This window comes from Phoca vitulina, unplaced genomic scaffold (genome assembly GCF_004348235.1).
Source record: "Phoca vitulina isolate PV1807 unplaced genomic scaffold, GSC_HSeal_1.0 scaffold24, whole genome shotgun sequence".
Taxonomy (NCBI): Eukaryota; Metazoa; Chordata; class Mammalia; order Carnivora; family Phocidae; genus Phoca; species Phoca vitulina.
In genome coordinates this window covers 18,697,282-18,724,611 of record NW_022589727.1, presented here as the reverse complement: position 1 = coordinate 18,724,611, position 27,330 = coordinate 18,697,282, and the positions used below count along the sequence as shown (strand labels likewise).

The 27,330-nt window shown below is 44.0% G+C and overlaps 1 protein-coding gene across 4 annotated transcripts in view; it reads right to left on the bottom strand.

Annotated features, from left to right (window-relative positions):
- The window catches only part of TMEM241 (transmembrane protein 241), a 111,096-nt gene that overhangs the window by 35,281 nt on the left and 48,485 nt on the right, over positions 1–27,330 (bottom strand). For 2 of the 4 annotated variants that reach the window (XM_032421194.1, XM_032421195.1), the window contains 5 exons: positions 26,788–26,823; positions 22,604–22,638; positions 10,644–10,782; positions 8,967–8,990; positions 5,104–5,197 (listed from right to left, as the gene is read on the bottom strand). In XM_032421194.1, the coding sequence (XP_032277085.1) occupies positions 5,104–5,197; positions 8,967–8,990; positions 10,644–10,782; positions 22,604–22,638; positions 26,788–26,823 (328 nt within the window). Of the gene's footprint in view, positions 1–5,103; positions 5,198–8,966; positions 9,037–10,643; positions 10,783–22,603; positions 22,639–26,787; positions 26,824–27,330 lie in introns of those variants that run through there. The other 2 variants (XM_032421196.1, XM_032421197.1) reach the window with 2 other exon arrangements.

Here is a 27,330-nt window from a genome sequence, read left to right as displayed (position 1 = left end):
ACATATGCCTTGTATCAGGTTAAGAAGATTCCCTTCTATTACTAGTGTGTTGAGAATTTTTATCATGAATGGACATTGGATTTAATCAAATGATTTTTCTGCACCTATTGACATGGCTGCATTTTTTGCTCTTTATTCTATAAATATAATGTATTATATTAATTTTCATTTGTTAAACCAACTTTGTATTCCTGATAAATATCACTTGATCATGCTATAAAATTCTTTTTATATGCTGCCATATTTGGTTTGCTACTATTTTGCTAAAGATCTGTGTTCATGAAAAATATTGATCTGTAGGTTTCTTATGATTTTCTTTTGTCTGGCTTTAGTATCCAGGTAACTCACCTTATAGAATAAATTGGGTGTTATTCCCTTTCCTCTGCTTTCTAAAAGATTTGTAAAGAAAAAATATTTCATTTAAAAATATTTGATAGAGGGACTCCTGGGTGGCTCAGTTGGTTAAGTGTCTGCCTTCGGCTCAGGTCACGATCCCAGGGTCCAGGGACTGAGTCCCACATGGGTCTCCCTGATCAACAGGGAGTCTGCTTCTCCCTCTGCCTGTCATTCCCCCACTTGTGCTCTCTCTTGCTCTCCCTCTCTCTCTGGCAAACAAATAAATAAAATATTAAAAAAAAAAAAAAAAACAGATAAAAATTAAAAAATAAAATAAAATAAAAATAAAAGTATTTGACAGAATTCATCAGTAAAGCCCATTGAGCCTGAGTTTTTCTTTGTGAAAAGATTTTTAATTACTACTTATATTTATTTACTTGTTAGAGAAGTTTATTCAGATTTTCTATTTATTCTTCAATTTTCCTAATTTGTACCTTTCTGGGACTTTGTCCACTTCCTCTAAATTGTCTAATTTGCTGGCATAATATAAATGAAGAAAGTTATTCATAATATATAATCCTCTTAGTTTCTATAGAATCAATAGTGATGTCCTTCATTTCATTTCTAATTTTGATAAGCTGTGTCTTCTTTCTTATTTTCTTAGTCATTCTGGCTAGAGGTTTGTCAATTTTGTTGGTGTTTTCAGGGAACCAACAATGATTTTCCTTATTATTTTTGTTTTGAATTTCATTAATTTCCACTTTAAAGTTTATCATATCCTTCCTTCTGCTTACTATGGATTTAATTTGCTCTTTCTCTAGTTTAAGGTAGAAGCTCAGATTATGATTTGAGACCTTTCTTTTTTCTGATATGGGTGTTTATAGCTATAAATTTCCCTCTGAGCACTACTTTAACTGCATCCCATAAATTCAGACATATTGTGTGGTTTTGTTTTCATTTGGTTCAAAATACTTTTATTTTCCCTTGTGATGTCTTCTTTGCCCCATGCACTATTTAGAGGTATGTTATTTAATTTCCAAATAAATGGGTTTTTTTTCTAGACTTTTTTTCTGTTGTAGATTTCTAATATAATTCTGTGACCAAAGAACATAGTTTACATGATTTCAATCTTTTTAAATTTACTGAGACTTGTTTTGTGACCCAGCACAACATCTATCCTGAAGAATGTTTCATGTGTATTTGAGAAGAATGTGTTTTCTGCAGTCAGTGGGTGGAGTATCATATGTCCGTTATGATAAGTTGGTTGATAGTATTGTTCAAGTCATCTATACCTTTTATATCCTTGTTTTTCCACCTAGTTGTTCTATCAACTTTGAGAGTGTAGGATTGGCATCTCTATTATTGTTGAATAATTTATTTCTCCTTTCTATTCTGTCACTTTTTGCTTCATACATTTTGGGGTACTGTTGTTAGGTGCATATACATTTATAACTGTCATATCTTTCTAGTGTATCAATCCTTTTATCATTAACAAATGTCTTTGTTTTTCCCTAGTAATATTTCCTGTCATAAAGTCTATTTTGTCTGATTTTATTTTTTTAAGATTTTATTTATTTGACAGAGAGGGAGAGAGAGAGAGAGAGTACAAGCAGGGGGAGTGGCAGGCAGAGGGAGAGGGAGAAGCAGGCTCCCTGCTCAGCAGGGAGCCCAAAGTGGGGCTTGATCCCAGGACCCTGGGATCATGACCTGAGCTGAAGGCAGACACTTAACTGTCTGAGCCATCCAGGCGCCCCTGTCTGATTTTAATATAGTCACTCTAGCTAGCTTGCTAATAAGCTACTGTTTGCATGGTGACATTTTTCCATCCTTTTACGTTCATCCTATTTATGTCTTTGTATCTAAGGTGTGTCCTTTGTAGACAGCATATAGGTGCATCTTGCTTTTTTATCCAGTCTGACAATCTTTGCTTTTTGAGTGGGATATTTAGTCTATTCACATGTAATATAATGATTGATATAGAGGCTTGCAATAAATCTCTTAGTCTTTATCTGGGAATGTCTTTATTTCTCCTTCACATTTGAAAGACAGTTTTGCTGTATGTAGACTTCCTGGTTGACAGATTTTTCTTTCAGCATGTTGGATATGTTATCCTATTGCCTTCTGGTTTCCATTGTTTTTGATAAGTCATCCATTGATTGTTTTTTTTTTCTACACCACTTTCCTCTTCCTCTGGAACTCTCATAACACATATGTTGATATGCCTGATGTTGTCTCACAGGTCTCAGCCTCTGTTCATAATTCTTCAGTTATTAAAAAATCTTTGCTCTTTAGATTGAATACTTGCTTTTGTTCCACCTTCCAGTTCACTTATTTTTCCTTCTGCCATTTAAATCTGTTGTTGAGTACTTCTAGGGAATTTTTCATTTCATTTCATTTCGGTCATTGTATTTTCCAATTACAGAATTTCCACTTGGGTCTCTTTTTTTTTAATCATCTCTATCTCTTTATTGAGATTCTGTATTCATTGAGTTTTTAATTCTTTAAACCTGGTTTCCTTTAGATCTCTAAGCGTATTTAAATAGCTGCTTTGCAGTCTTCTTCCACTAAGTCCTACATTGGAGGACACTCAGACATAGCTCCTATTAACTGCTTTTTTCCTGTGTATGGATCATGCTTTCTGGATTCTTTGGATGCCCCTACCTTTTTTGTTGTTGAATATTGGACATTTTAGATAATATAGCATAGCAACTTTGGATTCTGACTTTTCCCAGAGCACTGTTGTTGGTATTGCTGTTTTGCTTGTTTAGTAATTTGCCTGGACTAAGTCTATGAAATTAGTCTCCCATATAAGGTACAGTTGCTGATGTCCTTTACTCAGGTTTTTTTTTCTACTTTTTATTTTTAAGCTTTTTCTGGCTCTCTAGAAGTCATCCCCATCTCTGCATAGCTTGGTGTTCTAGCAAAGCCTAGTCAGAGGTTTTGTTCAAACACCTTCAGCCAGAAAGGCTTCTTCTCTCTGCTTCTGTGTGTGGGCTGGGGAGCACACTCAAACTTCAGGCTGAAGTTTTTCATGCCTGCCCCAGCTTTTGCTGGCTCTCTCCCATCTCCTGTGTGTGCATGCAGGCTCTGCTGGCCAGGGACATGTGGGTGTTTTGGGCACACGCCATCTCTGCCGCTCGTGCACACAGACTACGGTCAATCTGGGACACATGGAGAGCTATCAAGCCCCTGCTTGCTGTCTCACCTCCCCGAACTACCTATTAAGTGCTCAGCTAGACCACTGGTCCATTGCTTGCCCCAAAGAGGACTGGAAACTCAAGATAGTGGAGTTATTGGCTCTTCTTACCGATTTACCACTGACATGGCCGTTTTAACTAAAAATACTCCAAATAGAGTATTCTGGAAGTGGCAGCAAGGCTGCTGGGTTTCACAGCCTGCCCTGCTCTGGTTGAGATATCACAACGACAGAGCCGAAGAGGAGGGAATGAGAGCGACCTTAGGGAAGACCGCCACAGTCTCGCGTTGCTCCTACCCAGAGTTCTGCAGTTTTCATGAACAAGTGCTTGCTTTCTCAGTTTGTTGTATGCCTTTGGTCAATTTTTAGAGAGCTGAAATGGATATTTTTGACAATCTTTTTCCAGCTTTCCAGTTACTTTCTGGGAGGAGGATTTGTCAACCTCCTCATTCCATCATGCTGGAAGTCAGTATCTCAGCCACTCTTTACATTTTACTGTAATTAGAATTAATAATGCTGTTAAAAAGCAGACCTATGGAGGTGAAAATATTACTGTGAAATGTTGTTTTCGAAGAAAAATGTTTGGTTTTGTTTTCTGGGAAAAAAAATCAACCAACAAACACAGAGATGACTCAAGGTACGATCTTAAATGATTATTTCATTAGGTTAAATTAAGAAACTCATTTCTTGGGACGCCTGGGTGGCTCAGTCAGTTAAGCATCTGCCTTCAGCTCAGGTCATGATCCCAGGGTCCTGGGGTCGAGTCCCAGCAGGGAACCTGCTTCTCTCTCTCCCTCTGCCTGCCGCTCCCCCTGCTTGGTGCTCTCTCTCTCTTTCTGACAAATAAATAAATAAAATCTTAAAAAAAAAAGAAGAAGAAGAAGAAGAAATCTCATTTCTCAGAAGCAGCACGTAGGGCCTTGCAACTCAACTGTTTCACAGGCACGAGAGAAATGAAAGGCTCCGCTAGAAAAAGTTAGTCCCAAAGCATTTCAGTCACGATTGAGCATCCCACAGCTGCTTTTTCTGCTCCTTATTTTCCCACCTCTCTATCTTATGCCTCAACCATGATCATCAGATATGCAACAGGCATCCTTATAATAGTCTGTTGTCTGAAGGCTTCATCAAAGTCCTCCTACCTGGCCATTTGTCTATTCTCCTTTCTCCACCACCCCTGACAGACCGAGACCTGTCGGGCAAGTCACTTGGGCTCTGGGCACCCTCACAGCCCCGAGGAAGGAAGAGAAGACCTGCCCCACATATCCAGGAATCCAGTGTCATGGAACTGGAGAAGACTTAGAGATTTTCTGGAGGCCAAACCTCTCCTGTTCAGATGGGGAAATTAAGGCTCCAGGCAAGTTAAGGGGATTATCCCTTCCAGGAGTGTGATAAAGATTATGTCATGCTGATAAAATAGGCAGAGGACCTCAGAAATTGTCATCACTGAAGGATCAGGCTCAGGGCCGATGACTGGAAATGATTTCATGAAGATCAGACCTGACATGCTCCAAAAACACTGGACATGAAGGCTCCTGAGATTGATTTTTCCCCGCTCCTTCCCTCTTTCTTACCTTAGCAAAGAAAATCCAGGCTGCACACTGCCCTGGGGCCATAAGACTTTTCAGCTTCACTGTGCTGAGCATGAGGAAGAATCCTAACAATCCACTGGAAGGAGAAAATATTCTTTTGTTAGTGAGGCTTGTCTTCCTTTTAAGCAATAGCTATTTTCTCTTAGATTTTACCAGTCAGTTTCTAATTATTACAGAACCTGTATCTCATCTGGGTTTTCTAGGGATCTCTGGATTTAAAAACCCAGGAAGCTCTAATTTTCTAAGGAGCTATGATAAGAGAGTTCCACTGGGTAGCGGGCCATGGGGGAGGGAGTATAGGAACTTGGGAAGTCTCTGGCTAAATCATGAAAGAAAAAAGTGTGGAGGACAATACCTCCTGCTCCCTCCCATATTATTTCTGGAGCTTGGTGCTTGCCAAGGTAGAACTTCAACTTTTTTCAAGCAGAACAAACTGCCAGAAAAAGACTTCCAAAGCAAAACTCACCATATGGGGACAGAGGGTCTGGACTGACTCCTGGGTTCAAGGTAAGAATCTGAAGGGGAGGGCTGGCTCCAGTAGCAGATGTCCCCCAAACCAGGCTCAGCTACACATATATTATGCTTTGGGAATGACGCCTAAGCCCACGTGTGTGACCTGAGAGACCACGCCCCATGGGGAGTTCTAGAGATCTGGAGCAGCAACGCACTGACATAGCGGTGGACGGGGAAGTAGTGCTCTATGCTGCAACCATTTCTGAAAGCATCACTGTGTGGTCAAGGACAAAGCGAAGGGCACTCCAACAGAATGGTCACTCCTCCTTGCATTTGGAGGCTGGGCAATTGGGGAAGAGAGTGTAGCAGAGAGAATCCATGATAGAAGTTGACTTCTTGTCAAGCGGGGGCTTGAGTGTGACTTAAGAGAAATTGAAAAGCAGGAGATATGACTGCAGTTGTACCCCAAACCACAGAGGCAGGTCCTGTGAGCTGTAGCTCATTTGTACCTCCAGGGTCTCAAGTGCCACCCTGTCATCTCACCTTTATTACAGGCACTGCTGTGGGGCCCCAACTCAGATCATGCGCTCTGAGAGGGCAGGGCCCAATCTTGGCTTCTCTGTGTTTTCCCCCACGGAGCCAAACATGGTGCCTTGGTCACGGTAGGTATGACATAAATGTTTGACAAGTTTACTTAGAAGCAGGTTGGATTGAGTTAAACAGCTGTAAGGCCAAATTTCACAGAAATGTGTGCCTTCACTTCATTAGATTAGGTTAGTTCATAGCCACATTCTTGGGGCAGGACCAAGGACAGGGATGAGGGTTCCCTTGCGTATATTTCAGCCTGTTGGACCCTGATGACCTGCAAAGTTTGTTCAGATTTACATCTGTAGTCATGGGAGGCTGGGCGGCTATGGATGAAGACAGTCAGTCATTCACACCCGAAAGGCAAGGAGGTCCAGGGGGTAAGCAGCAGGCTGGAAATTGAGTGACTTGGGTTGTGCCCACTGACCCTCATGACCTTGACTCATCCCCCTTTGTCCCTTTTTTTCTTGCCTCAGGTTCTGTGTTGTTAAAGCAGGAATATGCATAGTGGTTCTCATCCTATCTTATGGAAATTAGAGACTTTCAGAACAGAAAGCCTCCCTAGCCCCAAATCTCACTTTATTAACAAGCAAACTGAGGAGGAGGCACAATCAGAATCCAGGTGTCCTGGTTCTTTCAAAGGTTCTCCACAGTGAAGATACCTTGTTGACCCAACAAAGACAGAGTGTGATGCTGCAGGTGCCCGCGGCCACTGCGAGGTTGGGAGTGGAAAGTAAGGCGGCCGGCGCTCCAGGGCTCCTGCTGGTGGCCTCCACCCCTGCCTCCAGGGAGGTAACAACTTCGCAGGGGCCTGTGCTGCCTCCCATAGCCCCTCCCCTCTGATACCCCCTCCCCCACCTCCAGCCAGAGGAAGGGCATAATTCCATGTCCCCTTTCCCCTCAGCACAGACTCTGCTAGAACAGAGCCACTCCCAGTCTGTGCCCAACACGCTTGGGAAAGCATCCATGACTCCTTCCCATCCCTTGACTGGTATGTCTTTGAATCATTTCCAAATTACTCACGGGTCCCTCTCTTTCTCCTTCCACATTCAGCTCTTCTACCCCTCACCATGGAGGCAGACCTTAAAAGCAATGGGAGGATCGCAGAAGTAAAAGAGCCTGGGTTCCCCGTTAATGTGTGTCTGGGTCATGGCTACCACCATCCTCTCAGGCCTCCATGACTCCTTCTGAGTTCCTCCAGGGCCTCTGAAGGTGACAACGCTTAGTCTGAGCTATGGCCGTGGAGGAATCATGAGATGACGTGGGGAAAATGGATACATTCTTAAAAGAGTTTAAGCTTCATACTGCAGCCGGGGGTTGGCGGTGGGTAGAACGTAATAGATTCCTAGCAATTCAAGCAACGATTTCCAAATCTTTAAAGTATAAAGCCCTGATTTTTCATGCTGGGTTGTAAGAAATTTGCAGATTAAAAGGGGCAGAAATGGAGCTAGACTACCGCCCCACCAAACCATCATCAACGGGCTACGAACCGTGTTCTCTGTTCCAAAGAACTGAACAACGACTGCACTCCCCTCCGCACTGTGCTGGTGCTGCCAAAACACCTGACCCAGAGGGAAACAAGTCCATGGACACCAGAGGGGCAGTAACGCTCCTGCCACCCGAGCCTAGCTAACGGGCAGCCCACAAGGCCTGACCAAACTGACAGGAACTGGGAAGCTGAATTCTGACAGTATCCTCCTGAGAGTTAGCTGAGGATGATAAGTGCAATTCTGAGGCTCAAATGCAAAAGCAAACTGTACAATATTGATTTGTTTTTTGTCCTAACACACCCCTATCAGAAACAGTATGTAGCCACACACCAGCTTTTTGACTCTGTAAAGAATCACTGCCCCACAAGGTACAACCTTTTATGTGCGGGAAGAAGTGGTCTGGCTTAGCAATTGCTCATGGTCTGTGGACATTTTAGTTAATTATAATCAAGCTGAGCAGATAATAGTAATGGCCATCATTTACTAGGCCAGGCGAAATGCTTAGAGCTTACACACCTTATTTAGCATACACGATCACCCAGGAGTGGTATTATCTTTTCACTTTACAGATGAGAAAACTCGACTAAAGCTTGGGAGAACTAGGACAACTTGCCCAAAGAACAAACACATTAGCAAGCAGCAAGGCCGGCATTCACCCAAGACTGGGCTTCCCACCCTATCAGAACACACACCTCAAGACTATCTACAGAAGCCTTTCCATTTCTCAGCACGAGAAAGTCAAGCAACGTGGGAATCATGGCTAGGAAGGGGTAGAGGGTGGGTCTGAACTTCATCTATATGTACCCATCTCATTGGTCTTAGTACCTCCCAAGGCCGCGTAGTAAAGGTCACTTTGTTGTCTAGATGTCGCCTAGTCACTGGTTTCCAAAACCTGTTTCTCAGGGTCTTAGGATTCAGTCAAGGTTTTTGGGAGGGCGCCCTTTAGGGACAAAGCAGGGGCCAAGGAGGAAGCTGAACGGGTGCAATTCTGGACCCAAATCTTCCCTTGAACTGAATCCAATGCATCATTTTATACAATGAAGTTCTGTTTAGGAATGGCTTGTGGAGAGAAAAACAGTGCAACGTTCTTGGCTCTTCTGCCCGGGCCAAGAAACTTCTGTAGGACACAGGTCCCCCAGGCCCCAGGCCAGCCCTGAGCACCTAAGGATGTGGATGACAACCCGCGGATGGCCAAGGGAGCAGCTTCCTGGCCCGGCCACCACTCTCTTCTGCCCTCATCTGGATAACCAACAGGCAGTGACCCTGGACTTGATGAAGACAAATTAATAGGGCCAGGGGTTTATGGGTTAAGCTTACCTGGCACAGCAGCTGCCATGGAATCTGTAGAAATACAGGAATGGAAAGTCCGGGACGCTGACGAGATCACCTGAGAGGCACAGCAACGGTGAGACAATGGGTCCCCACAGGCCCCGTCCCCAGCGGCCCCGGGAAACACAGGCGAGGGTCTTCAGCACAGCCATCTGAGCACTGAGCTGCCCGGCACTGAATTCCCTCTGCCATCCCCAGGGTTTCTGTCTTAGCGGCATCGTCTTAAAATAATAGTGTGATGATCCATAATGCCCAGTTAGCGAGAGTCTGCCCTGCACAGGGCCCTACGCTAAAAGCTCTATGTACGACATCTTTCAGTCCTTGTAATAACTCTCTGGTGTTCCAGTATCCCCATTTAACTGGTGCTCAGAGAAGTTAAGGGATGTGTCTAGGATTGCACACCTCTTGAACTGGGAAGCCGGAATGTACACCCCCGAGTCACTCCAAACCCTACAATCTTTCCTCATCACCCGGCAGCCATCCCTGCCCAAGGCGGAGTGTAGGACAAAAAGAATCTGTTTTTTTTTTAACATTATTCTATTCTTTTCTGCCTTATGTCTAAAAAAAGATTGTGAATGCGTGCCATCTTTTTTTCATTTGGTGTTTAATTACTGCACGAACAGCACAGGGGCCAGACCGACCGAGCTTACTCATTTGGGTTTAAGGTCCAAAGGGCACATTTATTTCTAGTGAAGTAAGTTCATTCTTTTAGTTCCACTTGGTGCAAGAGGAAATAATCACACATATTGGCCGCTTCCCTCTCTGGAATTTGAACTTGGTCACAAACAAGAAGTCAGGAGATTAAAAAAGCAGAAAGCCTTCCAAAAATGTCCAGAGAAAAGGAATTAAGCATTTCCCCAGCAGATAGCCTAATCCTCCCAAATCTGGAGTTTCTGAGACTCGGGAGGAGCCAGACCTTCCAGACCCCGGGCCCCAGTCTGTTTCCCAGATCCGGATGGACCGGAGCAAGAACGGCTGATCTCCCTAAGTTAGGGACTCAGTGTGCTAGCTGCGCGTGCAACATACAGTCGGTAATTCCTTCATCGCTGCACTTATAATCAAGAGTGTCAGAACAAGACACAACGGGCTGCTACCCTTCCTCAGTGACCGAACCGATTTCAATTAATTCAACCACCTCTTGGGAAGGAAAGGCCTGAATTCCATCTCCTTAGAGGGTTTTTTTTTTTTATCACGACTATTGTTTTGTTTTGTTTGTGCATATGTGCGTGCTCTTAACTACAAAGGGAGAGGGTCTCTTGGGATCTGGTTTTCGTGCAGCCCAACCAGAGGTTCAGAGCTCTCGCTTTCTTCCTGCCACGACTCCCCTGACCACTTCTACCATCTACGCGGGCCGGCGCTGGTGGAGGGGTTTTGCAAACAACATCAGGCTCAGTGCAAGAAGAGCACGATTTCTGCAGGGGGCCCTTTCCACACAGAAGTGACAGCGAGGTAACCAGGGGGCACCCCAGCCCCAGAGGGCGGCCAGAGCAACCCCCCCCCTGCCCTGTGCAGGCAGGTGAAGTGACAGTCCATGCAGGGTTTCGCTCTCTCTGGCCGCGGTGGTTCTTGGCCCCCTTCCAGTGTCCCTCTCAGTGCGAGGGCACCGGCCGTGCGGTCCGTGTGGTGAGGAGGAAGGACAGAGAGGAGATGAGCTAAGTGCAGGACCTCGAGATTCCTCGGGCGCTGCTCCTCTCTGCACCCAGGCTCTCATCAGAACGGGGTTCGCGGGGCACTGGCAGCCTTCCCAGCCCAGCGTGGGCTGCGGTGGGGGGCTCTGATGAGCCGTGGGGTGGTCCGAGGCGGGCTGGGAGGCAGGAAGACAAAGGAAAAACATCACGGTCCTAGGGAATTTACTGGTTACGTGATAACCTTCACTGAAACCTTGAAAACGGAGCCTATAAATTCCTGACAGAGAGAACGGCTCACTCTTTATCTTTGAGCCATTTCTAAGCCTACACATTTCCCACACAGTACTTAGTTGACGCCATGCCTGTCTCTCCTTGTGTAACCACCAAGTCCCTGCGTGGAGGGACTCTGCCTCACTCATCTCATATCCAGGGCGTTGGGATCACCCCCGGCATAGGCTAAGCGCTACTAAAGCAGCAGTACCTGAAAGCACCTAACTCCTCTTGCTTCCCCTGCAGAGAACGTTCCCCTTTCCAGCTGGCTCTGCTGGTCCTTCATTTCAAATGTGCCCCAAATGCTGCCCCTCTGATGCCGGCAGCCTGGTTCCTCTCTTCCCCCAGTTCTTCAATAAGGAGGGTGCACGCCAACCTCTACCCGGCAGAGGTTAATGACGGCGCTGCCGATGGCCCCGATGATGAGGCAGCATGTGGCTGGCTGGCCCAAACCCCTGAGAACGCAGTCCGGGAACCTGAAAAAGTGGTAAAGGTGCTCAAAAGACAGCGCTCCTGCACCAGCTATTGGGGAATGCACAATTTCAGCACAAATTACGTAGCCGAACAGTCGTGAACGTGTTTTGTGGCAGCAACACGCAGCCTTCTGCAACAGTCCTAGTCAGGCCTTCGCTTTTCTCTTCGGTTTTTACTTAAATTCCACTTAGTTAAGATACAGTGTCATATTCGTTTCGGGTGGATGGTGATTGGACACTTCCAGATATCACCCGGTGCTCGTCACAGCATGACGCTTTCTGCTGACTTTCTGAGTGAGGGAGTGAATCCAATTTCTCTGAAGATCAGAGCATGAAATTGCCACGGTGAAGAGTGTGGCCCAATCTTACCACATTCAAGACTAACTGATATCTGAACATTAAGAAAACTTCCTCTCACCAGATTCTAGCCCTGGGAACCGGCAGGAAAATGGAAGGTCAGTTCCAAGAAGTAATCAGCGCTACTTGCTTTGTCTGACACATGAGCACACCCCAGGTAACAAGGTCATTTCTGGGTCCAGTTCCTGTGGGTCTCTCTGCTCGATGGGTCCTTGAAATGCTCCCTCTTGAACACACGACAGAGGGGGCCTGATACAAAGATGAAATGCAAACTTGAAAACAGAGGAAGAATTTCTCTTCTCTACTAGTGCTTATTTTTTTTTTTTAATGTTTTTTTATTTATTTATTCATGAAAGTCAGAGAGAGAGAGAGAGAGGCAGAGGCAGAGGGAGAAGCAGGCTCCCTGCCTAGCAGGGAGCCCGATGCGGGACTCGATCCCAGCACCCTGGGATCATGACCTGAGCCGAAGGCAGACGCTTGACCGTCTGAGCCACCCAGGCGCCCTCTACTAGTGCTTAAAATGGTCCAAGGGGAAGCACGGTTCCAAGGTTCTTGAAGCCTCTGTGTGAATCATGAGGTTGAACGACAAGAGGGGGAGGTAGATTCCAACCACCAAGGAGCAAACGCAGTGCTCGAAGGGGGAAAAGTGGCAGGGTTTGCACTCAAGATAAAGAGAACTATCTACCTGATCCCTACCACCGTCTCCCAAAGCACTCCCAAGCCTGGGACCCAAAGGGCCATATCTGCCTCTACAGAAACACTTATCTTTCTAGTCACTCAGGAATAGTGAGAAGGGCAGCTCAGTCAAGAGCACTATCAAGAGACCATGCAGACTAGCTAAAATAAGACTGAACACCAAATGTTAGTGACAATGTGGAGGAACTGGAACTCTCAGACATTGCTGAGTAGGAATGCAAAATGGTATAAACACTTTAGAAAAATGGCACTTTCTTAAAAGTTAAATGTACATCTATTCTAAGACACAGAAATTCTATTCCTAGGGTATTTATCCATGAGACATGAAAACCTAAGTTCACAAAAAATTCTTGTATAAGAATGTTCGTGGCGGGGAGGCACCTGGCTGGCTCAGTTGGTAAAGTGTGTGACTCTTGATCTCGGGGTTATAGGTTCGAGCCCCATGTTGGGTGTTATAGATTACGTAAAAATAAAATCTTTAAAAAGAAATTAAAAAAAGAATGTTCATGGAAGCTTTATTCGTAACAGCTAAAAATTGGAAATGGTGCAAGTGAACATCAGCAGGTGAACGGATAAACAAAAGGTGGTATGTTGATACACTAGCACCCTACTCAGTAATACAAGGGAATCAATTAGTGAAACAGACAACAACCTGGATGAATCTTGGAACACTACACGGAATGAAGAGCCAGACACAAAGGAACACTTCCTGTGTGTTTCCATTTATACGAGGCTCCAGGATAAACAGAATTTATCTATGGTAACAGAAATCAGATCTGTGGTGGCTTTGGTGGTGGATGAGAAGCGAATAATGAGAAAGGGGCATGAGGAAACTTTCTATAGTGACAGAAATGGTCTATATCTTCAAGGGAGTGTAAGCTACACAGGTGTATACCTTTGTCAAAATTGATCAAGCCGTACACATAAGATAGGTGCATTTCATATACATAAATTATACCTCAATATTTTTTTCTGAGAGAGAGTGTGCACATGCAAGCGGGGGGGGCGGGGAGAAGGGGCAGAGCAAGAGGTAGGAAGAGAATCTTAAGCTGACTCCATGCTCAGCGTGGAGCCTGACATGGAGCTCGATCTCACGACCCTGAGATCATGACCTGAGCTGAAATCAAGAGTTGGACACTTGGGGCACCTGGGTGGCTCAGTCAGTTAAGCATCTGCCTTAGGCTCAGGTCATGATCCCAGGGTCCTGAGATCAAGTCCCGCATCGGGCTCCCTGCTCAGCGGGGGCCTGCTTCTCCATCTGCCTACCGTTCCCCCTGCTGTGCTCTCTCCCTCTCTCTCTCTCTCTCTCTCACAAATAAATAAAATCTTTAAAAAAAAAAAAAAAAGAGTTGGACACTTAACCAACTGAGCCACCCAGGCGCCCCTATACCTCAATTTTTTAATGTTTTAAAAGTACAGGGCTATTGAAAGGGGTCCTTTAAGCAAAGAGAGAGCCTAAAAGTAACATCGACCAGAAAGGAACACAGACAATACAGTAACAGTCACCTTACAGGCAATACAATGGCACTAAATTCATATCTTTCAATAGTTACCCTGAATGTAAATGGGCTAAATGCCGCAATCAAAAGACACAGGCTATCAGATTGGATTAAAAAACAAGACCCATCAATATGCTGTCTGCAAGAGACTCATTTTAGACCCAAAGAAACCCCCAGATTGAAAGTGAGGGGGTGGAAAACCATTTACACCAAAAGAAAGCTGGGGTGGCAATCCTTATATCAGACAAATTGGATTTTAAAACAAAGACTGTAATAAGAGATGAGGAAGGATACTATATCCTACTTAAAGGGTCTATCCAACAAGAAGATCTAACAATTGTAAATATCTATGCCCCTAACCTGGGCGCAGCCAATTATATACGCCAATTAATAACAAAAGCAAAGAAACACATTGACAACAATACAATAATAGTGGGGGACTTTAACACCCCCCTCACTGAAATGGACAGATCATCTAAGCAAAAGATCAACAAGGAAATAAAGACTTTAAATGACACACGGGAACAAATGGACTTCACAGATATATTCAGAACATTCCATCCCAAAGCAACGGAATACACATTCTTCTCTAGTGCCCATGGAACATTCTCCAGAAGAGATCACATCCTAGGTCACAAATCAGTTCTCAACCGGTACCAAAAGACTGAGATCATTCCCTGCATATTTTCGGACCACAGTGCTTTGAAACTAGAACTCAATCACAAGAGGAAAGTCGGAAAGAACTCAAATCCATGGAGGCTGAAGAGCATCCTACTAAAGAATGAATGGGTCAACCAGGAAATTAAAGAAGAATTTAAAAAATTCATGGAAACAAATGAAAATGAAAACACAACTGTTCAGAATCTTTGGGATGCAGCAAAGGCAGTCCTAAGAAGAAAGTATATAGCAATACAAGCCTTTCTCAAGAAACAAGAAAGGTCTCAAGTACACAACCTAACCCTACACCTAAAGGAGCTGGAGAAAGAACAGCAAATAAAGCCGAAACCCAGCAGGAGAAGAGAAATAATAATGATCAGATCAGAAATCAATGAAATAGAAACCAAAAGAACAGTAGAACAGATCAACGAAACTAAGAGCTGGTTCTTTGAAAGAATTAACAAGATTGATAAACCCCTGGCCAGACTTATCAAAAGGGAAAGAGAAATGACCCAAATAAATAAAATCATGAATGAAAGAGGAGAGATCACAACCAACACCAAAGAAATACAAACAATTATAAGAACATATTATGAGCAAATATATGCCAGCAAATTAGATAATCTGGAAGAAATAGATGCATTCCTAGAGATGTATAAACTACCAAAACTGAATAGACCCATAACCAGGAAGGAAACTGAAGCAGTAATCAAAAATCTCCCAACAAACAAGAGCCCAGGGGCAGATGGCTTCCCAGGGGAATTCTACCAAACATTTAAAGAAGAATTAATACCTATTCTTCTGAAACTGCTCCAAAAAATAGAAATGGAAGGAAAACTTCCAAACTCGTTTTATGAGGCCAGCATTACCTTGATCCCAAAATCAGACAAAGACCCCATCAAAAAGGAGAATTACAGACCAAGATCCCTGATGAACATGGATGCAAAAATTCTCACCAAAATACTAGCCAATAGTATCCCAACAGTACATTAAAAGGTTATTCACCATGACCAAGTGGGATTTATTCCTGGGCTGCAAGGTTGGTTCAACATCCACAAATCAATCAATGTGATACAATACATTAATAAAGGAAAGAACAAGAACCATATGATCCTCTCAATAGATGCAGAAAAAGCATTTGACAAAGTACAGCATCCTTTCTTGATTAAAACTCTTCAGAGTATAGGGAAAGAGGGCACATACCTCAATATCATAAAAGCCATCTATGAAAAACCCACAGCAAATATCATTCTCAATGGGGAAAAACTGAGAGCTTTCCCTCTAAGGTCAGGAACACGGCAGGGATGTCCACTATCACCACTGCTATTCAACATAATACTAGAAGTCCTAGCCACAGCAATCAGACAACAAAATAAATAAAAGGCATCCGAATTGGCAAAGAAGAAGTCAAACTCTCACTGTTTGCAGATGATATGATACTTTATGTGGAAAACCCAAAAGACTCCACCCCAAAACTGCTAGAACTCATACAGGAATTCAGTAAAGGGGCAGGATATAAAATCAATGCACAGAAATCAGTGGCATTCCTATACAACAACAAGACAGAAGAAAGAGAAATTAAGGAGTCGATCCCATTTACAATTGCACCCAAACCATAAGATACCTAGGAATAAATCTAACCAAAGAGGGAAAGAATCTGTACTCAGAAAACTATAAAATACTCATGAAAGAAACTGAGGAAGACACAAAGAAATGGAAAAACGTTCCATGCTCATGGATTGGAAGAACAAATATTGTGAGGATGTCAATGCTACCTAGAGCAATCTACACATTCAATACAATCCCTATCAAAATACCATCCACTTTTTTCAAAGAAATGGAACAAATAATCCTAAAATTTGTATGGAACCAGAAAAGACCCCGAATAGGCAGAGGAATGTTGAAAAAGAAAAGCAAAGCTGGTGGCATCACATTCCCGGTCTTCAAGCTCTATTACAAAGCTGTCATCATCAAGATAGTATGGTACTGGCACAAAAACAGACACATAGATCAATGGAACAGAATAGAAAACCCAGAAATGGACCCTTAACTCTAAGGTCAACTAATCTTCGACAAAGCAGGAAAGAATGTCCAATGGAAAAAAGACAGTCTCTTCAACAAATGGTGTTGGGAAAATTGGACAGCCACATGCAGAAAAATGAAACAGGACCATTTCCTTACACCACACAGAAAAATAGACTCAAAATGGGTGAAAGACCTCAATGTGAGACAGGAGTCCATCAAAACCCTAAAAGGAGAATACAGGCAGCAACCTCTTCGACCTCAGCCGCAGCAACTTTTTCCTAGAAACATCGCCAAAGGCAAGGGAAACAAGGGCAAAAATGAACTATTGGGACTTCATCAAGATAAAAAGCTTTGCACAGCAAAAGAAACAGTCAACAAAACCAAAAGACAACCAACAGAATGGGAGAAGATATTTGCAAATGACATATCAGATAAAGGGCTAGTACCCAAAATCTATAAAGAACTTATTAAACTCAACACCCAAAGAACAATATCCAATCAAGAAATGGGCAGAAGACATAAATAGACATTTTTCCAAAGAAGACATCCAAATGGCCAACAGACACATGAAAAAGTGCTCAACATCGCTCGGCATCAGGGAAATCCAAATCAAAACCTCAGTGAGATACCACCTCACACCAGTCAAAATGGCTAAAATTAACAAGTCAGGAAACGACAGATATTGGCGGGGATGTGGAGAAAGGGGAACCCTCCTACATGGTTCGTGGGAATGCAAGCTGGTGCAGCCACTCTGGAAAACAGTGTGGAGGTTCCTCAAAAAGTTGAAAATAGAGCTACCCTATGACCCAGCAAATTGCACTAATGGGTATTTACCCCAAAGATACAAATGTAGGCATCCAAAGTGGTACGTGCACCCCGATGTTTATAGCAGCAATGTCCACAATAGCCAAACTGTGGAAAGAGCCAAGATGTCCATCGACAGATGAATGGATAAAGAAGATGTGGTATATATATACAATGGAATATTATGCAGCCATCAAAAGGAATGAGATCTTGCCATTTGCAACGACATGGATGGAACTGGAGGGTATTATGCTGAGCAAAATAAGTCAATCAGAGAAAGACATGTATCATATGACCTCACTGATATGAGGAATTCTTAATCTCAGGAAACAAACTGAGGGTTGCTGGAGTGGTGGGGGGTGGGAGGGATGGGGTGGCTGGCTGATAGACATTGGGGAGGGTATGTGCTATGGTGAGCACTGTGAATTGTGTAAGACTGTTGAATCACAGACCTGTACCTCTGAAACAAATAATACATTATATGTTAAAAAAAAAAAAAAGAAGAAGAAGAAGAAGATAGCAGGAAGGGAAAAATGAAAGGGGGGGAATTGGAGGGGGAGATGAACCATGAGAGACTATGGACTCTGAGAAACAAACTGAGGGTTCTAGAGGGGAGGGGGGTGAGGGGATGTGTTAGCCTGGTGATGGGTATTAAAGAGGGCACGTACTGCATGGAGCACTGGGTGTTATACGCAAACAATGAATCATGGAATACTACATAAAAAACTAATGATGTAAGGTATGGTGATTAACATAACATAATAAATAAATAAATAAATAATGTAAAATAAATAAATAAATAAAAATTAAAGTACTACTAAATAATTAAGAGACAAGTGAAAAAAAGAAGAGGTGAAAAGAAACTGCTAGGAATAAAGCCCTGCTTTAAAATGTCAGCAATTGTGGGGCACCTGGCTGGCTCAGCGGGTAGAGCATGTGACTCCTGATCTCGGGGTTGTGAGTCTGAATCCCACATTGGGTGTAGAGATTACTTAAATAAAACTTTAAGAAATTAAAAAAAATAAAATGCTACCAATTATTAACAGATCCTTCATAAAAATGCTGCACCCATGAGTCCTGAGGACTTACTGTGTCTTAACTGGTGCAGGTGTGGGGAATCAGGAACATGCTCTCCCTGATACTCAGGCCCTGCCGTGGACATTCTAGATGGAAGTGTAATAAGCAAGTGGGAAAGAATAAAGGATTGTTCTAACTTAAAAACAGGCTAGACTACCCATGGGTCCAATGAGAAAGCTAACAAATTGGAAGGAGGTGTCCCATCACAGCGGTCCTCAAATACTTCTGGAGGAGAGAGATTTTCCTCCAGCGTTTTATTTGCTTAAACTTTGTAATCAATTGTATTCTGCTATGAGAAAACATCATCAGGACCCATCAAAGAGTTGAGGGTAATTGACTTAGGTTTATAAAGCTGAGAAAAACTGATCCCCCAGTACTCTTGTAGATTCTGAGCTTCCATCATCTCAGGAATCTCATCTTTACTGTTCCTGAGTGCTCTTTGAAGCAAAAAGCCAGTGCTTACAGTTGCTCAGCCAGTGCTTACAGTTGCACAACTTCGAAGTAGAGCACAGTTTAGCTAGATCACGACTGTAATGTGGCAGCCCTGAGAGTTTCTAAAAGTTAAAGTTGATCAAAATCTAGACAGTCTCTTTTCATGTGGATTTCACAAGCAGCTTCCCTATTCTAGTCAGGATTGTTTTGCTACTCAACATTCCTGACCCAAACAGGCCCTTAAGGACCAGCCTATTGACAAGTAAGGTTTCAAGTCAATGGCACTTCACCGAGCAGAGGTGAAAAGAAAAACACCCATATACGTCTTTAAGGCCCCTTGGCACACAATTTGTAAAAGTTCTAAGAAAGCGACAAACAGGATCACAGTGACCACATGCAGAACACCTTCATACACACAGAAGTAGGTGTGATTTTACAGTGTTTCCCTGGGATGCTCGTGGGTTAGAAGCTGGACTTGGTGCTGGTATAGATGAAAATCTTCGGCTTCTTCTGGAAGGTTGCCACCAGTTTGTACACAGCCCCACACCCACCTTCACCAGGGCCTTTGCTGGAGTCTACTATGATGGCTACTGAGGCCTGAAGGGCTCCTGAACCCTACAGCTTTGGGGAGCTGGGAGCCTCAGCCACCTACGACAAGGGAGGCCAAGGCTACCTCAGCTATTGCCACCAGAGTCACAGCCCGTCTCACAGGCCAGCAAAATCCTTCTCAGGAGCCCGTCTTTGTTTACCTGGCTTCTTCAAAGACAATCATCTCAGCTACCTGAAAACTGCAACACACCAAACCTGCATCCAGGAGTCCTTCCGTGGAAGTGTACCCAGTCCCTCTCTGATGAACCCCGCAGGCTTTACAACTCCCTGAGCTGCCCACCACAGACATATCAATCGTTCACCATACCAAGCAATCAAAGCCTGCAGAAGGAATGGGACTAAGCATCTGATGTCCATTCTTTTTTTTTTTTTAATATAATCTGAAGGAAAATTAATCTTTTTTTTTTTAAGATTTTATTTATTTATTTGAGAGAGAGAGAATGAGAGACAGAGAGCACGAGAGGGAAGAGGGTCAGAGGGAGAAGTAGACCCCCCGCTGAGCAGGGAGCCCGATGTGGGACTCGATCCCGGGACTCCAGGATCATGACCTGAGCCGAAGGCAGTCGCTTAACCAACTGAGCCACCCAGGTGCCCCTGAAGGAAAATTAATCTTTGTAAATATCTCTTTCTGGTATAACTGAGTTCCAAACAAGTTCTCAAATAAGAATGATTTTTTTTTTATCCCCTATACATTTTTTTGAGAGAGAGAGAGAGTGGGGGTAAGGGTAGAGAGAGAGGGAAAGAGAATCTTAAGCAGGCTCCATGCTCAGCACAGAGCCCAATGTGAGGCTCGATCTCACCACCCTGAGATCATGACCTGAGCCAAAATCAGGAGGCAGATGCCTAACCGACTGAGCCACCCAGATGCCCCCTACCCCCTACACATTTTTAAAAATTCAGTGGTTTTTAGCATATTAAGAGTTGTACAACCATCACCATTACCAATTTCCAGAACATTTCATCACCTCAAAAAGAATCTGGGGCCTATCTTAAATTACTCTTCTGCCCAGGCCATTCTATAACCATAGACTGTTGACCACTTTGTGTGCCCAGAGAGTAAGTAAGTGCCCAAGATATTCTTGCATTGGCCTTAAAGTTTAGCAATAAGTCAGGGTGAAATGTGGGAATGCTGGCCAAACTATATAAACTATTACCAGCATCCCTGTGCTCAGAAACTGGTAGAAAAATGCCCCTCAAACCAAGAGAAGCTCCAGGGGAGCCTGGATGGCTCAGTCAGTTAAGCATCTGATTCTTGATCTCGGCTCAGGTCATGATCTCAGGATTGTGAGCTCAAGCCCCGCATCGCACTCTGAGCTGAGCATGGAGCCTGCTTAAGATTCTCTCTCTCTCTCTCCCCCTCTGCCCCTCCCCTTCCCCCTTGCATGCGTGCATGCACGCATGTTCTCTCTCTCAAAAACAAAACAAAGTAAAAACAAAAACCAAGAGAAGCTCCAAAGAGAAATTTAATAAAATCGTATAAAAGTATTCACTCACTCAGAAGACTTTATAATAAACTGTAGGATCCCTAAAAAAGAAGCATTTAAAAAGAAAAACCTGGGAGAAGGGTCAGGACCTAAACTCTGGTGTCTCTGCTACGCACCTCCCCTACACCATCTTGGCCACATCCCTTAACTGCTATGGGCTTCAATTTCCTCATTTGTAAAAGGTGGTGGCAACTTGGATAATCACTAAGATTCCTTCCAGCTCTGAGAATCATGAGTAACAAACGAACAAGCATCACCTCTTAGTTGAAAGGCAGAGTGGTTTATTTAGGTAAGAATTAGTCACCCAAATCCACCACTAATCAGTCAGGGAGCAAAGGAGCATGCAAATCAAAGCCTTTCCAAAGGCTTTGAACAAAACACAGTTGCAAGGGGGAGGGTGCTTCGGGGGCTCGTGAATATCTCTTGGGTGGCAACCACCTGACTGCATGAAAAAAATGACAAGAGGCACACTCAAAGGCAGACAAGCAGCGGCACGGGTGAGCAGAAACAGGTAGGGTTCACACCATGGGCTTCATATGATTTTTATTTTACAAAGGATAGGTTTTCAACACGAGAGTGCAGAGGACACTCAGCAGCAAACCTTACAGTCGGAAGATAACCCCGGGCTGTGGGAATGGGCAGAAAATAGCAGATGTGCATCAGTGTGGGCAAGCGTAGAATAATGCTCTGAGAAAAAAGTAATTCAAATTATCCTCATGAGACACGGGGTCGGATGGGTCATGCACAATCCAGAAACACTCCGTCACTATCGACAGTTTCCTCAGGAGACTAGTTCAAATAATCCGAAGCAGCTAAAGGCACCAACAGAAAGCGGTCATTGTTTTGGGCACAACAGGAGCTAGAAAGGGCTTTAGAAATAACTCAGTTCACCTTTCTCATTTTAACTGAGACTCCGAGGGCTTGGGAAATGCCTTATGCCCAGCAAATGGCCAACAAACATGAGTTGAAGGAGCCTGACCAATAAAATGTGTATTTCCAGCCATACCGCATGCAGATACTATTTTGTTATATTTGGCATCAACTTCAAAACCTTTCAGAGCAAAAAAAACACAATGGAACAGAGTATCGTGGGCAATTCCTGAATCCGAAAAACAACTCTAGAGTAACCAAGGCAGCCAACAGGGCAAAGGTAAGCTTTAAAACTCTACTTCCTTAATCTGCAATTATGAATATTGCATGATCACATATGATAAAAATGTGTGCAAGGATGTCAGTCAGCAGTAGGGGGAATCTGAACTTTTTCACCAAATCCTTTCACACTAGGATTGAAGCAATTCTGGATGTTTGAAGAAGGAACTTTAGGAGAGGAGAAGGCGAGCACTAGTTTATCCAGCAGATAACAAGCCTGTCTGGACAGCTGAGGCTGCACCAGATGAAAACACAGACGACAAAATCTAAGAAGGGGTAAGAATACATGGGCGATAAATCCACAATGGGTCATTGAGACCAGTTTCAAGTACATGGGCAATGCCTAACCCCGGCGCCTCCATCCTGGAAGGCAAATCACACTCTCTTACAAAATGTCCCTCAGAGATGCAACTGGGTCAGAGCACTGGGCTGAATGGGAAACATAAAAAAAGCAAAATGACTTACCTGTGGGATGAGACGCAAGTGCCAGGAGCACCACACTGAAAATGAAACAGCAGAGCAGTGAGGAAGCCTTCCCAGCACTGAGAAAACAGCAACATACATTTCTGTCCATTCTGCTCAGAAACAGTGAAATTTGCCTAAGAGCAGATTAGCTGCACCAAATGGTCTCACTCATCAGTGAGAGGGTAAGATCTCCTGAGATGCCTCAGGTTTTGGCAAGAGGGTTGACCGAATCCCATGATGGGCCAAGGACCCATGCCCCACTCCCAGGCCAGCTCTGTGGCCATTATCACCACACCTAATCGGCCAAGAGTATGTGTAAGCTAAACAAAGCCAACTGGGAATTACAGATCAGCTGCAACTGAAAAGCTAGCTGTTGAGTGTGAGCTAAATCTGTCTGCCATAAAATTAACTCTGTAGAAGGTAAGCTAAATTTCCAAGAAGACAGCCCACAAAATGATCCATCCCATCCACCACGTGCCTGGAAACTACCTGGACTGATTTGCAATAGAAGCCGAAAAGGATGAAGAGGAAGAGGAGTGCTCCTCTGATGCTGGCCATATTGGTCCTTGGTATTCTCCCATCGTGCTCTCCGGAAGCTTCTGCCATCTCCCAGTACCCGCCCACCACGCCTTCACACTGCCCTGGCCCACCTTCTACACCTCTTCCATCACGACTCCACGCCATGCAGGCAGCTATCTGGTTAGAGGTTAGGAATACAACTTTTTATCCAAGGAGAGGAAGGGATTTTTTTATTTTTAATGCTAGACAGCCTACTCTGGTTCTTAATGCTGGCTGGACACCAGAATGGCCAACACCCTGGCTAGAATCTCTAAGGGCAAGATCGAGGCTTCAGTTGTTTTCCTTTGTTACAGCCCCCGGGTGCTCTAAAGGGCACCGGGATGGAGAACCACCAAAGTCTCTAGTCGGTGACATTATAGGCGGTGTGGGGGACAGTTTGAACAGGGAAGCCACTGTTAGCTTGACAGCCCTGACCCCTCCCTGCTCTGGGGTTAACTCCTTGCACCATTTCTGTTTTTCTCAATCTCTTCCTTTGCTCTGCCCCTCGAGTACTGGTTCTCCGATGGCTCAGAGGAGCGGTGTCATGCAAAGAGGCAGGAGGTGAGGAGGGTCAGGAGAGAGGCAATGAAGAAGAGCCACGTGTTGGGTCATTCAGAAGTCGTAGGTTTGTAAGACAGGCCTTACAGGTAGCTACAAAAAATACGCACACTACAAACAAACCTGGAGACGTTCTGTCCTTTGCTTGCCATCTCTTCTTTCTTTGGCAAACAAAGACCCTGTACAATACTCCATTATGTTATCTCACTGGATCCCCTTTTGGTTATAACTCCTATGGCAGGATAGAAGAGGCCTCTTTCCATCCCAAAATATCTCCCAGAGCTTGCCATGGTACCCCAAATCCCATCATTGGCATCATCCCAAAGGGTGTCCCCGAAATAAAATATTAGGGGATAAAAATAAGAAGAAATAATTAAATGGAAGAGTTGATCCTCTAATCCCTGTTTGAGTTTTACAAATACAGCGGCATACCACTCCTAATGCCTATGCTGTGACCTCCTACTGGGCAAGAACCATATTTTATTCCTTCTGGATCCCAAGTGTCTAGCAGGGCCAGACATACAGCAGGCGCGAGTGTGTTTGAAATTGTAATTAATCGCCTCTAGGAGTATCTGTGGTGGGCAGTATAAAGAGGTATACCTATTTGTGGGGGGCAGAAGAGAAGTATACCTTGAAGTCCCCTATATTTCTAAGACTATATGTGATATGTAAACTCTATAGAAGAACTTATACTCCTATAAAAGGCATATGATAACAGATCGACAGCAGACTTTTAAAATGCATTCAACAGCTGTTTATTGAATGTCTGGTCAGTGCCGGATACTGTTCTAATTTGGGGATATGGCAATGAACAAAACAGAAAACCTTCCTCTATTTCCTATATAGGAAATATAATGGGGAAATAGGAGAAAAATATGTTCTCCACAGGCTGAAGTCCAACAAAATCATACCCCAGACAGATCGCATGTCTATTTCCCTTTGACACACACACACACACAGTGTGTTTCACCTGCAAAATGGGGGGTGGAGTAGCAGCAGGGAACAGATGATAATTTTCTATTTAATATTTAATAATGTCTGCTTGTGTTAAAAAGAAATGGTGTTGGGCGCCTGGGTGGCTCAGTCGTTAAGCGTCTGCCTTCGGCTCAGGTCATGATCCCAGGGTCCTGGGATCGAGTCCCACATCGGGCTCCCTGCTCCGCGGGAAGCCTGCTTCTCCCTCTCCCACTCCCCCTGCTTGTGTTCCTGCTCTCACTATGTCTCTCTCTGTCAAATAAATAAATAAAAAAAAATCTTTAAAAAAAAAAGAAATGGTGTTGGGCATGTATCCCATAATATTCATTCCTTATAAATTACCTAAATTTTTTAAAATGCTGGTAAAGGCCGTATCATTGTTAGACATTCCATTTATTTTCAGCTCCAGATCCAACCCCTCCTTTATTCCTTCCTTCATCCTTTCCGGTCTGCCTCGGGCCTTAGACCTCTGTTTATATGAGAAACACCGGAAGTCAGGGTCAGGGAGCAAATACACCCTCAAGAAAATAGGAGTATGTGCCAAAGTAGAGACCCGCTCAACTACCGGCTTCCCTCAAAATAAAGCGGGATCAAACCAGTTCTAGGCCCTGGCAGCTGCTGCACTGATCCAACGGACCCCTCAGTGTCCCGGGCCTTGGGAAATCGAGCAGCGGCCCTCACTCTGACTCACACATCTTCATCACAGGGACTGAAAGAAGACTCGGGAACAGGATCATGGCTTTAGCCAGTCTGTAGAGGCCCAGCCAGGAAGACTTGAGCACCGGGCTCAGCCTGGGGCGGGGGGAGCGGGGCTGGCAGGAGGATGAGTCGGGAGTCACAGACGCTCACTTTTCCATCCCCTTATTCCTTTCCTGCTCGAGTGGACTCTAAGTTCTATGGAGAAAAAGAACTGCCCCCAGTGTTCTGATGTCACGGGAACATGTTAAACATCCAGAGCCTTCTGCATTTTCAGAAACATCTCTTGAAAAGGCAGCTGGTGTGTCCGGGCAGAGTGGAACTAATGATTGTTTTCGGCGGAGTACAAAAGAGGCCTACAGCCATGCCTGTGGTGGATCCTTTCGAAAAGGCATTTTAATAAACTAAGATATTTATGAGCTTTATCTGCAGATGGAGAATACAGCTCATGTGGAATGTTTTAAGATGAACTTCCTGCAGAAATCAGCATGGCCAAGTGCTGAGTGGCACATCCCCAGCCTCGGTCATCTTTGCAAGCATTGCTGCATTAGGGCAAACTTGGGCTCCCAGCGGCAGATCTCACCCTTCTTCCCTCTCAGCTAGGTCCCGCGGTGCACAATCAGAGACCACGGAACTCCAAGAACACTCCCAGCTATTCTATTTAGCAGACAGAGCCCTATTCTTTGCTTGGCTGGGGGCAAGGGTATGAATGGCAGTCCATATACCATATTTAAATGTTATAAATCAAGTCTCAAACTTCATCCTACCTCAGTAAATATACCTTCAAAAAACCTGGAAGTCTAGATTAGAATTTAGAATTCTTGGAGTCCCTGGAGCTTCATGTCAGAATGTGGCGGCATGGACAGATCCAACCTCTGGCTCCTGGCTCCCAGTGAGCCCCCTTCTCTCTCTACCCCAGGCTCCATCCTGCACACTGAAGCCTCATACACTTGTATGTGGACACATCAGCCTGCAGGTCCACTCTCCTGCAAGTCCTCCCCCACTACCAGTCTGTCTTTGGACACTCCTTGGGTCTAGGAATGAGTTGGGAAGTCGAGCTCAGGAACACCTGAGCAGGGAATTCTAGGTCCCAGGCTAGAAGGGAGGGTGTGGGCCCTGGGAAGAAATGTCCCCTTAGCCTTACAGACTCCACAACCCATGGGGAGAGGCATGGCCTTCTGAAGTGTGGAGCCAGAAAGAGGTCCTTTTTGCCTGGTCTACGGACAGAACCACTATTTGGTTTTCTCAACTTCTAGTCGTCTCACAAATTATTTAGCTTGCCTTTCTGGTAGGCACATCGGCTCAGAACTCTCTAATCAAAATATTATTGGGAAATAAAAATCCATTAGCTCTAGAAATATATGAGTTGTTCTTTGAAAATATAAGTTATATTTTACCTGAACATATAGTTTAAGTACTGCTGGTCAATGTCGCTAAGGAATGAGAAAAAAAAAAAAAAAAGATAAAACGTGAAATAATTAGAAGTGTTTTACATCAACAAAAGAGTCATTATATTCTAATAAATTATATCTATGGTTAAGTTTCTACATTTAAAAATTGTCAATAAATGGTATGAAGGGTACTTTATATTCAAAACTTGTTCCTGGCTCATTTTTAAGAAAACACTTCCTAGTTAATAGTATCACACACATTTTCACCTGTGACGGATGATCTCTGCGTGTACATTTGTCACCAGGAAAGGAGAGTCAACTCTCTCAGGCCATTGGACTGGATCCTAGGGCCACCATATTTGACAGATAAAAATACAGGACACCCAAATAAATCTGAATCTCAGATAAAGAATCATGTTCAAGTATATTCCAAATATTGCATGGGCCATAGTTACACTAAAAAAAGGATTCATTACTTACCTGAAATTCAAATTTAACTGGGCACCCTGTATTTTATCTGGCAACTCCACTGGCTTCTAGCTGCGGACA